Raw genomic sequence first — 14,494 nt, 5'->3', positions numbered from 1 at the left:
ATTTTATAATTCACAAACAAGTGTACAGTAAATATCAAACAATTAGAATACAATATCACTTGAAAATCTACCATATCATACAACAAAAAGATATAGCCCCCACCCCCTCCCACTTCCATATACAACAACAACAAAAATATACCACATGAATATAATATCTTATCATTCATATATATTATTAATAGAATCCAACCCTCCCCCCCAATCCACATGTAAGAATTAAAATTGGGAAAAGTGTAAATTATTCATTACAATAATTTAAAAATGGTCCCCACACATCTTTAAATAACGTATAACTGGAAAGATTGTACAAGGTTGAATTATTGTTTCTGGTGGAATTCAGTATGTCATGTGTTTAAAATGGAAAGAGCATTGGCAGTTCAAAAAGGTTACTGTTTGTTTTGTTAAAGTTCTGTTGTTCATATTCGGCTGAATAGTAAGATAATGCTATTCAGTACAGCTCTAAGTGATTAAATTATATGAATTGAGCTTAGGACTAGGAACCATGTAGGAATCCCCTCGGATGTTCAGAAGTTGTGCAGTTAAAGTTCTTGAAAGAGGTACTCTATTTTGGCACTATCAAATGAAATTACCCACTTGTGTATCTGATATCTCACAATGGTTAAAGCTACAGCTTCAACACCCTGAGATTGAGGGTTCAAACCCACGCTGCTCTTTGTGACCCTGGGCAAGTCACTTAATCCCCCCCATTGCCCCAGGTACATTAGATTGTGAGCCCACTGGGACAAACAGGGAAAACTGCTTGAGTACCTGAATAAATGCATATAAACTGTTCTGAGCTCCCCTGGGAGAACGGTATGGAAAACTGAATGATGAATAAATATACAGAGAACTCCTGATATGGTTAAGCAACTTCATGAATGCTAAATAACCTGTTTTGCAATGGAATTGCTAAGTTTGCTCCTGAAGAATGCAGAGAGAGGCTTGGGATCTATTTTGCTATAGATTTTGAGATAAGCTGCACCAATATTTGGAGAGCTCTGAAAGTTAAAATAATAAACTGAGAATGTTGTAACTCACTTGCTCTGGGTTCCTTCATATTAGGCTGAGCTTTTTAGCTTCCATATACTTTTTTCTCTCTGCAGGTTTATCCAGTTACACTCCCAAACATTCAATTGAGTTTAGTCGCTGGCAGGAGCACAAGTGTGAAGAGAGACTGTCCTTTGCTGATCCCTCTCACCAGGATAGCGATTGTCTCCTAGACAACATGGTGGGTGGCCCTGTCTTATGTTTGACTCTTTCCCTTGCACTTGATTTTGGGAATGTAACCAGCTCTCCAATTATGGGGGGGGAGGGAGCAGTGGACTGTAATGGGGCAATGTATTTTTTTACGCTCCTCTTCCTCACCCACGTTAAGAATACCACTGCTGGTGGGAATGTTGAGGCCCTGTTAGCCAAAGAAATTCACTGACAAGCCACTCCGTTCCTCCTCTTGCTGCTTTAGGAAATGGGAAGAAGTTGGTGGTGTGCTTCCAACCACTGACTTTAGACTCCCTAAGCATGATCAATTTTTGTGTGAACTGAGTATACATGAGGAGTCCTGATATCAGTGGCTGGAGGCGTACTGACAACTTCTTCCTGTTCCTAAAGCAGCAAGGGGAGGAAGGGAGTGGCTCAGCAATGAATTTCTATGGCAGGGCTTTGTCAACCCCGCTATCCATTTAATAAGTTCTGCAGATTTGGAGGAGGCCTGAGTCCAAAGTGGTAGGGCCCAGCCTTCTGTGGCTACACCAGTGCATTTTTTTCCTTCATATCCCTGTTATGTTGTGATTTTGTGTTCCTTTCTTCCAGCTTACTCCAGCAGACAGCCACTCCCTCACAGAGTTCAGCAGTGAGCCAGCTCTGTACTTCTGATGGGTGAGACACCTACCTGCAAGGTCCTTCTGTGCCTTCCTGCCCCAAAGGTTTCCTGTACTCCTGATGCCTGGTGCTGTTTAGTGCATCTGCATATCCTATACACTCCATCTAGGGGGAGGGCAGGAATGATGAGTTTGGATGATAGGCCCAAACCTCTGGCTCTTTGAATATTAGAAGCAAAGAATCTGTATTCGGTGAGATCTTTGGCTGCTGTGTTGCAGATGCTGGATCCCCTCCTATCCAAAGTATGGACATTGCTGCCAACCAGACTCCATGCCATGGGACTTACACTCTAGGCCTGGTCCTTTTACCCTGCTTTATCATAGTAGATGATGGGTAGAAAACCAAGGTGGGACTGGGAGCTCCTGCCAAGTAACATTGTGCATAGTCTTGGCTATGTACTGAGCAAAAAGTCCCCCAAACCTCACTTTTTCTTTCTGAAATCTATACACACTGCTGCCGAGATGACTGTGACCTCTGATATTAAAAGATTTAATAGTTGCACATTCATTCATCTTTCATGGTGGAACCAACTGGAGCGTGCAGTGAGAGGAGGCACTCCCAGAGTTAGTCCTGTTGTGGGGCTGGATTCTCACATTCCTTGGCCTCTGTATCCACTAATCGCATCTCAGGACATGATGGCAGTTAAATACACAGCATGCCTTTATGGGGAAAATCTCTTTGCTGGCATGAGGAACACAATTCAAAGCACTGGACACAGCACATTTATTGTATTCTTGGATGAATGTATGTACTTTCTGTCACTTTCATATCAGCTAGTCAAAGTTTGGCTGGATTTTGTTCATGTGCTGTAATGATCTTTGGTTTAAAAAGAGAGTGAGTGAGATGAGTAGGCTCTGGGGAAGTTCTGACAGTCCCTCCGGGTGAGATTGATTGTCCCTATAACAGCTCTGCTAAAACCCTGCAGAGTCATTGTAGGCCCTGCACTCTCCTAGATTGTCAAACAGAAGATAGTAATAATTCATGGAATGCTCCACAGAAGATCACACAAACTCGCTCCCCTGCACAGGCTTAGAGCCATACGAAGAGAAAGAAGAGTGAATGGTTTTGTGATATTTTGTGGTGCTTTGGTTGAGCTTGGCTTGGGAGTGTTCCTGAAACAGGTTCACTAGCTGAGTGTGAGCTGGGTCATCTTGCTCTGTAGTAAAGTGGAAGAACAACATTGATATATCTCTTAACGCCCGTATTAGTGAGGGCTGGCAACAGATTCCCCTGTCATCTTCCCCCCTCAAATCTTGAAAGTTCTTTGTCAGTACTGTAAAAATGTGTGTAAAGAAATCTGTTGAAATGCATCATAGCTGCACATTGATAGAAGAGTGCAGGGATTCTCTGCCCAGTCCTCAGACCACATTTCTTGCTGTGTCCAGTGTCACTTAGTGATAGCACTGATCAAACTTCCCAGTGCAGGGATTAAGAAACAAATCTGATTACTGCTGTTTGCATGGTCCAAGGTCTGAAGTGCTTTGAGTCATGACAGCACTTTGTTAAGGGGCATTTATGACATATGAGGCCATACAGCAGGCTTAAGACAAAAAGGTAGAAAAAAACTGATCTGCACTCCTACATCATTTCTTAGCACATTGCAACCACTGTGTAGCTTCCTGACCTAATGCTAGTTTTATATAGGCCTATACAAATGAGCACATTTCTTAATGATCCTTGTTAGTTGAATAGTTTGGTTTCAAATTCAACCCCATGGGTAGAATATTTACCTTCTTGATGCTGTCTTTATACAACTGAGAGGCAGCAACCCTCCATATACTGTTTCCAGAGTGAATCCGGTTGTTTGGTTCAGTTCCATATAGGTTTAATGTTTTAGCTGAAATACTGTACTTGTAATTATAAATCTCATGGGAGCAGGCAGGAATGCTGGAACAGGTTTCTGTGACTGACCATTTGTTTACCTTAGAAGACCCTGGGTATGAACAAAATGTCATAAAAGTTGTCCTGCCAGTCGTTTAGAGGGCACCAACACTCTGCCACAAGTCCAAAACAGCGCACATTTGGGTTAAAATAATGGCTTATTTTCTAAATTTTAAATTAAAATTGTTGGGAGATTGCTAATCAAATGACAATCCAGGCTTAGGTTTCACAAGAAATTCCCAAGTTAAGCACATTATTTCTTACTGTAAGAACTAAAAACAATTTTTAAAAAAAATCATAATTTATACCCATCATAGCAAACATAGCTGCTTGGCTAGAGACCTGGCATTCCTCGGTGGGCATTTTGCAGGAAAGTGTGTGCAGTTAGGTGGGATTTGCATATTGCTGTCAGAAATACATTGAAACTGGTAGGTATGTGCCCTCTGTGGAAGCGGACTCCATATGCTGAAACTTAAGATCTCTGCTGAAGTACTCACTTGTGTGTGAATTTGAGGCCATGTGACTGGGGAACATGTTCCTGTGCGTTCTTCCGCATACATTTTCCATTTTGTTACCTGGGAATTTTACTAATGATGACTGTTTATGATTGAGATTAATTGCTGCTTTTAGGGATAAATAGACAGTATGTGTCTGTATTTTGCACTTGATTTAGAAATAAATTATTTAAGGGAACACTTAATAGATGAGGGAGGCAGAAATCTGCTGGGATGATCAGCTAATTTCTTGCTGCCTTTGGATGGCATGGCCAAAGTCTAATGTACTCCATGAAATTGTAAAGGTGAGCTGAACTGTTAATATATGTTACTTTCTTTTGTCCCCGATGTGTCTGTGCTCTTGGAATATCCTGGCTCTAGATTAGTTTGGTTATTTCTGCTAAATCAACTCCGTTATTCCTGTAGGTAACCCCTGTGTGTGCCTCTTTCTCATCGGCAGTTACTGTAAATACTGCATTAGGTTAGCTGCAATTCCCATACTGCTGTGATTCCCAAACCTGTCCTGGTGGATTTTCAGGATATCTGTAATGAAGAAATTTGCCTGCAGATTTCATCTCATGTAGATACCCTGAAAACCTGACTGGGTGGGCCCCCAGAACAGGTTTGGGAGCCACCATTCTGCTGGACTCTGTCTGTCCTGCATGGTTGCTTGATGCCACTGATGGTGTTAATCCTGTATGTATTTTTCAGGCCTGTTCTGGGGCAGCACCAGTCACTGAAGTTTCTGGCATATTCATGAGTATGCATGAAATAAATTTGAATCCAGTTGAGGTAGATTTAAATAGGCTATTTCATGCATATCTTTAATGTGAATATCCTGAAAACCTGACTTGTTGATGTTCCCCAGGAAAAGTTTGGGAATCATTCTGCATTGTTGCTCATACTAGTCCTTAACATTCTCTCTCTTTAATCAATTAATTTTCATGATCTCTGCAATAAAAAAAAGTATGAGAGATTGTTTACAAATATGTCATGCATGTTTACAAATATGCCATGCATATTTATTAGAGAGATCCTGAAATAGACCCTGGGGCAACTATTGGGAACTTTGGAGGCTGCAGAGACCAGAAGGAATGATATGTACATACAGCTGTTAAGAGTAATATCCAGGCTTAATTACAGGGGTAATGAACTGAGATTTGATCATTTGGCAGAAGAAGCAATTTATCCAGAAGCTTTGGAAAAAAATGCATAAATGTTTAGAAACTATTGTCTCAGACGCTCTTGCTGATCTTGCCTTGGTGTCTGAGTTTTCATATGTGGTTATAGATTTAATATATAAAACTTTCATATTTTGTAACTGGATAGAGAATTTTATTCAAGCAATGACACTTTCAATAAATATTTTCACTGCAGAATAATCCTGTCTGGATTTTGATTTTGTACAGCAGTGTTTTTCAACCTTTTTTGGGCAAAGGCACACTTGTTTCATGAAAAAAATCACGAGGCACACCACCATTAGAAAATGTTAAAAAATTTAACTCTGTGCCTATATTGACTATATATAAAGTAATTCTCTTGAATAGGAATCAAATAAACACAAAGAAAGTATTTTATAATTACTTTATTATGAAATATTAAGTAAACAGAATAGTGAAAAATTATAAAATACTTTATTCAGTGCGAAACCTGGGCCTGTTTGGCTGAACACAAAGCTGATATTCTGGCTGGAATCGAAGAAAGACACACACGTAGCTCTTCGTCAACAGCTCTCAGTCTCTCTCTGTATTTGGTTTTTATAGCATACAAAAATAGACAAATATACCCTCCATCCTTTTTATTAAACCACAATAGCAGTTTTTAGCGCAGGGAGCTGCGCTGAATGCCCAGCGCTGCTCTTGACGCTCATAGGCTCCCTGCGCTAAAAACCACTATTGCGGTTTAGTAAAAGGTGACCATATTGTAAAATATAGACAGCAGATATAAATTCAGAACTGTGCATAGTAAGTGAAGGGAAGTTTTCATCTCTGGGAATTTACCCAGTTAACTATTAAGTTATTTGGGCAAATTCCTTTGAAAACTGTGGTAATACTGCCTCTACTTTGCTAAATTTAAAATAAAATAATTTTTCCTACCTTGTCTGGTGATTTCTGGTTGCACTTTCTTCTTCTGACTGTGCATCCAATCTTTCTTCCCTTCTATCAGCCTGTATGCTTTCTCTCCTCCACACCTCATTCCCTCCCCCAACTTTTTCTTCCTCTCTCCCTGACCTTTCTTTCTTTTTTTCTGTTTCTCTTCTTTCCTTCTGTTTCCCTGCCTGCCCCCTTTCTTTCTTTCTTTCTCCCTGCCGTTCCCCAAGCCACTGCCACTGCCGCTGCCACCAATGGATAACAGGCCCCAAAGCCGACGCATGCTCTCCCTGACGTCAATTCTGCAATCGGAGAGGAAGTTCCGCCTAGCCAGGCAGCGATTGGTTGGCCTGAACTTCCTCTCCGACTGCAGAATTGACGTCGGGGAGAAGAAGACTTATCGGCTCGATAGATTAGATCGCCAAGACAAAGTGAGTCCTGGGTGATCGACTCACTTTGCCTTGGCGAGCTACTGGCGCCCCTGCCTCGGGCCCCCTGTCAGCTCCGGGCCCCTGAATGCAGGACTGGTAGTACTGCCCTGATGGCGGCCCTGTGGCACACCAGGCAACATCTCGCGGCACACTAGTGTGCCGCGGAACAGCGGTTGAAAAACACTGTTGTACAGTATAATTATGAGTTTTGAATTTTCAGTACCTCTTGTCCACCCAGGACCTGTTATTCATTACGCATCAGAAACTGGTGGACAGCTTCTATCGGGTGCCTTGACTGAAAGAAAACATCTGAAGATCAAAGGTTCACACTGACTGTAGAGCTAAAAGCATTGTGCAAAATCCAATAATCCAAATTAATACACAGAAACCAGCTATTATCGTGTTAATTCTCTGGAAGGATAGGTTGGCAAAACCTTGCATTTAGGCCATGTTATAGAACATTTTCTGTTTGTAAACCTGTTTTATCCCAGGACAAGCAGGCAGCCTATTCTTGCATATGGGCGTCGTCATCGACAGACATGTGATTATAAAAAAGGAACATTGGATCACATGCTTTTCTAATACAAATCAGAACACGCTTTTTGGCATCAAATTTGGAATCATATTCAGCATCTAAATAATACTCCATTTATAAAGGAGTAATTAATTTTCAACATTCTCAGTGACTCTGCAGTCTATATGGAAGATCAACTTTGTTTGATTTCTGTTTTAACAGCAGTAGCCATTCAAGCTATCCTGGAAAAACACATCACTGTTATACTGGAATTCTATATATGTTTCATTGCCAATTATGAAGCAGCTGTCATGGGAAAAAAGGTCTTGAGGCCAAATTTAACAGAATCTGGCTACCAGTACAACATATGCTACAACTGCTACTTAAACATTAATACATGCCGATGTTGCAGGTTACTAATTGGAGCCTAAAATTACTGTTCTTAATCTATCCTCAGATTGCTTGTTGATTAGTATCATAATAGATTGGGGTGGAGCTAGATGCCAGACATGTTTTACATCATGTTTCATGTTTATTAAAATTTGATTTCAAAGCGAATTACAAATCTACTAAAAAATGGGATTTACAAGAAACATTTAAGGACAAACATACAGACTACATGAGGAAAGGGGATTGAACTACAAATATTTTATAGAAAAGCAGCAATAATGGCTCATACACTAGGATAGGGGTAGAAGAAAAATCTGTATGCTAAAAGCAGTCGGCTGGGACGCTATCAGTGGATATGAAGTCTAATTATCGAATGCATCTCTAAAAAGGAAAGCTTTCAAAGAGCTTTTAAATCTATCTAGTGTCGCTTCTTCTCTTATATATCCTGGAAGAGAGTTCTTGAGAGAGTGTAAGGAATCAGTAACCTATCGAGAAAAGTTGGAAGATTAACCTGGTGAATCTTAAAAGACTGCATTGATTGACAAGATTTATTTCCTAAACAGAAGTTATACTAAATTTAATAATTTTATACTGACTATCCTTGAGAAATATGTTGTACTTTTATTATTTGCATTTTGTAAATCGCTGATTGACTAGTTCTCTTCAGTGTAACCCTCCTAGAAGTCTTATGATTGTGGCAGTATAGAAGAATAAAGTTATGTTATGTAATACAATTTTATAAGAAATATGCAGTATTGGTAGCCAATGAATGTTTTTTAGTAGAGGTGTCACATGATCGTATTTTTTTGAGTTGGTTATGATTTTTATTGCGGTATTTTGGATTAGTTGAAATCTTATTTGTTTTTGAGTAATGCTTTTTAACAATGAATTACAATAATAATAATAATTTTATTTCTTATATACCGCTGTACCGTGAGGTTCTAAGCGGTTTACAGTATAAACAGAAGAAATGCAATAAGTAAGATTAATTAAGATGAAGAGAAAGTACTTAGAGTTCCCTGACTGTCCCAAAGGCTCACATTCTTGCTAAAGTACTTGAGAAAAATAAATTAGTTAGGTTATAAACATAGTTTTGATTTCTTTTCGAAACACTTTGATGTCTGTTGTATTGATCATTAGTTTGGTGATTGTGGGGTCAATTTTTGCTGCCTGTGTCGCTAGAAGGCTGTCGTATAGTTTCTTAAGACGGGTTCCATTATTAGGTGGGAAGGTGAATAGGTTTTGAGTTCTTCTTGATCTGGATGAGCGGTAATGGTTTAGGCGGTTGTTTAGGTAACAGGAGGCAGTTCCGTGGGTTATCTTAAACAGCAGACAATAGAACTTGAATTGAGTTCTTGCTTTTATCGGAATAATCCAGTTTTGCAGTGACAAGGGAATGTATATGGATGTTAAGTGCTGGGGGTTCCAAAACTTTTGCCAATGACCTAATCATACGTAATTTAGGAAAGCAGGTTTAACTGTTTGGCTGATGTGTTCTTGATAGGTAAGTTTATGGTCTAATACAGTGTTCATCAACCTTTTTACACCTATGAACCGGCGGAAATAAAATAACTATTTTGTGGACTGGCAAACTACTAGGACTGACATTTAAAAACCCCGGTTTGGCCCCGTCTTTGTGAGCTAGGTCCCCGTCAATCATCTGATCTCATCCACACAAGCCTCAGTTATGATTTTATATTGAATGTATTTTATTAAAGTATAAAAAGAAACAATATTCTGTACAATTGTCATTTTATAAATACAAATAATACAGAGCAAGGATCAACAAAACCTCTGTCTCCCCTCCCCTTCACCTATATCCCCTCTACTATCAAGAAAACTGAATAAGCCAAATTATTACAGAATGCTACACAGAAATATGCTAACAGAATTAGTGTTAGGGGAGTGCAACTAGGGCAACTGCCCCCTGGTCAGAGAGAGCCCTAAGCCAGCTGGAAGCTAAATAAGCACTGCCTAGACTTTGCAGTTATGTCTAACACCAGCTCTAGCAGGATATATATTTCAAATCTGATATATTCTAATCACAAATAGAAATAAAATTATTTTTTTCTACCTTTTGTCATCTCTGATTTCTGCTTTTATCTTCTTTTCACTCTCTTCCTTCCAGGGTCTGCCCTCTCTGTCTCTTCAATTCTGCATCTGCCTTCCCCCTTCCATATGGTATCTGTCTTCTTTCTGTGCTCCTCTCCTGTTTCCATCCAGCCTGTGCCCCCTCTCTCCTTTTTACATGATTCATTCCATCTTCACTGCTCTCCATTTTTCTCTCTCCTACACCAGTTCTAGCATTGTTGTCCCTCTCTGCTGACCCCTTCCCATCATCAATCTCTCTACTTTCTCATGCCTGTCTCTCCCCTTCCCCTTCTCTAATCTCCCTGCCAGCTGTTTCCTTCACCCTTCCCTCCTCCTGTCTAGCAGTAACTCTCTTCCTTTCCCTTCCTCCCCTCCCAGCAGCATCTCTTCTTCCCTCCAGGTCCAGTAGCAGCTGTCCCTTTTTTCCCTTGTCCAGCAGCTTCCCAGACTCGTTTCCCTTCTCCCCTCCCAGTAGCATCTCTCCTTCTCTTTCCCTCCAGGTCCAGTAGCAACTGTCCCTTTTTTCCCCCTTGCCCAGCAGCTTCCCAGCTTCCAACAATGGCTTTCTCCCCTTCCAGCAGCTCTCCTTACTTGCCAGCGCAGTCGCACCGCCTCTGAGGAAAGAGGAAGTTGCATCATCAGAGGCAGCCGCGACTCAGCAAAAGACCCAAGTCTGCCTTAGTGAATCGCTGCGCTGCTGGGAGGAAAGAAAACCACTGTCGGAGGCTCCCCATGATCTTGCCGGCCCTGTGCGGACCAGCTGGAAATGACATCTCATCGATCTCGCTGGCCCTGCGCGGACCAGCAGGAAATTGAAGTTCATCAATCTTGCCAGCCCTGTGCGGACCGGCAGAAATTTCCTGCGGACCGGCACCAGTCCACGGACTGGTGGTTGAAGAACAGTGGTCTAATATGTGACCCCAAGAATTTTGATGCTTAGTACCTGTTGGCGCCAGCAAATTAAGCCCTTCTCTCCAGGAGAAAAGTAGTGTTTGAGATTTATTAATGTTAAGGGCTAACATGTTTTGCCTCAGCTATTGGCTGATATGTTCCATTTTCCTATTTAAGTCTAGGAGTTCGTTAAAGTTTTCCATATTTAGGGGATGCAAGAGTTGTATATTGTCCGCGTAAGCATAGGAGGTAAATCCAATGGATTGTGCTAGTGTTATTAATGGGGCAAGAAAGATGTTAAAAAGAAGTGGTGAAAGGATGGATCCTTGAGGGATTCCACAGTTATCTGATGCTGAGTTATTGAAGTTGACTTTTGCAGAGCATTTGGAAAATTAAGAGTGGAACCACTGAAGAACTTGATCACTAATGCCAATGTTTGCTAATCTGGAGAGCAGGAGTGAATGATCTACTATATCAAATGCTGCAGAGAGGTCCAATGATTAGGATGATTGATGTATGGTTGGCAAGATGGTATAAAATTGTTGTTGTAAGACCGATGAGAGTGTTCGGTAGAATGGTGAGCTCTGAAACCAGTTTGATTTGGGTGAAGAACATGTGTTTTATCGATGAAATTCAAAATCTGATTGAAAACAAATTTTTTTGTTACCTTTGTGAGAAATGGGAGATGCTTCTTAAAGGTTTATAAAAACAATAAAGTTTGGAACTAAAAAATAAAAAAAAAATAATTGCAGTCTGAAACGAAGAAAATGTGGCAGAAAAAAAATACAGAAATATTTCCCATCTTTGGGTGTTATAGGCTTGATTAAAAAGAACTTCCAAGCACACCTGGATAAGCTGCATGTATAAATTACATCTTATGAACTCTAGAATAGAGAATGACATGAGGACAAAGCTTATCCCCGTCCCCATGGGCTCTGTCCTCATCTGCACAAGCCTCAAACACTTATGATTTTTATTTAGATCATTTATTAAAGTACAAAAAGGGACAATAGTCTCTTCAACTGTTTATAAATTAGAAATAGAGCCTTCCATTTTGATCTAGTATTGGTATAACCTTCTCAAAGATTCAGGGGTCCTTTTATCAAGCCGCACGAGCGGGGTTAGCGCGTCGGACGTTTCATCACGTGTTAACCCCCATAGCCAGCTAAAAAACTAATGCCTGCTCAATGCAGGTGTTAGCGGCAAGCGGTTTAATGTGCGGTATTACACGTGTTAAACCCCTATCGTAGCTTGATAAAAGGACCCCTCAGTTGCCTGTGTTTGTACATCATCTGGGAAATAATCAGATTGTCTTTCAGACATGGTTGGAGAAGAGAACCAATACTGAAAGTGGATGAACAGGAATATAAGTGTCTAGTAAATGTCTGAAATGTACCTTGAAGCCAGCAAGAAAGGATGAATCTGTTGCTGAAACAGTACAATATTGATTAACTAGGTACATGTTGGAAGGATGTTGTATATGGTAAGAATCTGATCAGCAGACAAGACTCTTCTTGCCACATCAAAGGCAGACATGGCACAAATGATATTTAACAGTAGTTCATTTAAATCAAAAAGCAGCTTCAGTTTTTAAATCATTGAATTCAGTTGCCAGTTCTCTAAGATGCGTTAAGTTTGTACATATTTATACTAGCATTTTATAGATGCTGTTCCTTCTATTTGTTTAAAGCTAGTCTCAGAGAATAACATGGGAACAAAGTTTGTTACTGTACCACTCTCTGCTCCAGAAAGAATCTCTCTTTGGCACAGTAAATTTGAAATGGGTCTAGGACAGGGGTGGGCAACTCCGGTCCTCAAGGGCCAGAATCCAATTGGGTTTTCAGGATTTCCCCAATGAATATGCATTGAAAGCAGTGCATGCAAATAGATCGAATGCATATTCATTGGGGAAATCCTGAAAACCCGACTGGATTCCGGCTCTCGAGGACCGGAGTTGCCCATCCCTGGCCTAGGATGATTCATTGTGGCCATTTAAGAGCTGCCAGTTCACCATGGCCTTTTCATCATGGGATTGTTTAGCGAAGTGCTTTTATCGCAGGACTGTGTAGTGCAGCCTAGGGCTCCAGCATGTGGTAGTGGGTATGTGTGCAATGCTCATCAACAACACTCATGCCCCAATCCAGTATGACTCATGGTGCACACTAGTGCTGCCCGATTCACGGCTTCAAATCGATTAGTTTCCTTAAAAAAATCAGATTTGCTGATTCAGTGAGTCCTGAGTCTCCGGGTCTCCTAAAACAGCAGCAGTGAACAGGCTGCTCTTAGCTTGCCTGCCGGGGCCTTCCCTCTACCGTATCACTGATGACAAGGCAGAGGGAAGCCCTAGCGGGCAGGCCGCAAGCAGCCTGTTTACTGCTGCTTCTTTAGGAGTCCCAAAAGTTGTGGTCTCATTGGAGGGGGGGGGGGGCGATTGGAAAGAGCTGCACAGGGGGATGGGCGGAAGGAATGAAATTCCCTTTTCACCTGCCAAATCTCACTCCACTGGCTATGTCAGCTTCAAATCTTGTCACTGTATCGGCAGCAATTCCCATACACTGCCTGTCACTGACCCAGAATCTCCTCTGTGGCAGAGGAGAGACTTCTGGGTTAGTGGCAGGCTGCCTGTATTGATAAGGGTGCACTTTCTTTGAATGGGTAGAAGATTCCTGAGGCTCATCAGATAGCTCTCTTATTATAGAAGAATTATCTTTAACCTGAGATCTTTTACTTTTTCTCCGAATAGACTGTTGCCTGTGCAAGGTGCACCTGTCAATCTTTCATGAAGTTCTTCTCAAGAGGCCTGAAGCTTTGAGCTATGTTGTTCTTGCAGCAATAGCTGCTACTGCAGATCTAGATATAGTATCAAGACTCATAGGCACTACGATGATAGTTTGATTTCCTGCACATTAAGATGGAAAGTAACCATTTAATTCTGAAGGGCAAAATGAAAGCAACATATTCAGTTGCAGTACTGCATGTTGAAAGTGCAGAATTTGTAATTGATGTGCCACGATTTTAAGGGCTAGCAGAGTTTTGGTACACTTTTTTTCCCCTGTGGAGTCTAAATATCTATTGTCCTTTCCTGGAGGACCATATATTTGAAGCTTAGTGATCTTGTGTTTCTTTAAAGCCACCTCAGATATTACTGATAAAGGAAGGTTGTTTTGCTTATGCCCTGGAACTGGCAGTACTTTGTAGTGTTGCTCTAAGCATCTGGCTATAGGTGGCATGGAGGAAAGTGTTTTGTTTATATTAAGATGAAGTTTTAATAAGAGATCATGGATTGGTGATGCTGAACAGGATTGTGGGATGGACCTGAAGTCTTTCTTATTACCTTTAATTTTTGATGCTTCCAAGTCATGTATAGATTTTTAAAATTAATTTGGTATAAAAGAACTCAGAAAGATTCTTTGTCTTTGAGGACTGAGTCTGAGAGAGAGATGAGGATATGGATTCTAAGGGGCCAGGGATGAGATTGGATTCCTGAGGAGAGGGAACACATTCTGGTGAGTGTTGTCCAGATCAGGAAGAGGTGTCTGGGGACTGCTCTGTATTTGAATTAATTCTCTAGAAACAGACTGCTGTGGCAATACTGGAGGAATTTCTGTCATGCACAAAGCACTGAAGTAGTTACAGAAGAGCTGAATTAATGTTGGCCTGAGAAGCACCTGTTTGTGTCTGGGCTGCAGGATTGAGAGGCATTTGGGGGATCAGATAACTTCAGCTGTTTTAGAGGGACTGATTCAGAGTCTGAGTACCAAGATTGCCTTTTTGAAGCTGTTGAGGTACGTTTTGATTTGGATTTGCTGCTGTGAGAGGTTCCCTAGTTAT

At 40.9% G+C, this 14,494-nt stretch overlaps 1 protein-coding gene across 1 annotated transcript in view; it reads left to right on the top strand.

The window, feature by feature from the left end:
- The window catches only part of TPRN (taperin), an 86,118-nt gene extending 80,480 nt beyond the window's left edge, over positions 1-5,638 (top strand). The window contains exons 3-4 of the mRNA XM_033961408.1: positions 1,107-1,231; positions 1,813-5,638. Coding sequence (XP_033817299.1) covers positions 1,107-1,231; positions 1,813-1,875 — 188 coding nt within the window. The 3' untranslated portion in view covers positions 1,876-5,638. The remainder of the gene's footprint in view (positions 1-1,106; positions 1,232-1,812) is intronic.
- Positions 5,639-14,494: the final 8,856 nt, after the last annotated feature.

Source organism: Geotrypetes seraphini, chromosome 10 (genome assembly GCF_902459505.1).
Source record: "Geotrypetes seraphini chromosome 10, aGeoSer1.1, whole genome shotgun sequence".
Lineage (NCBI taxonomy): Eukaryota > Metazoa > Chordata > Amphibia > Gymnophiona > Dermophiidae > Geotrypetes > Geotrypetes seraphini.
Note: the sequence above shows the minus strand (reverse complement) of the source record. Positions and strands in the feature narration are given on the sequence as shown.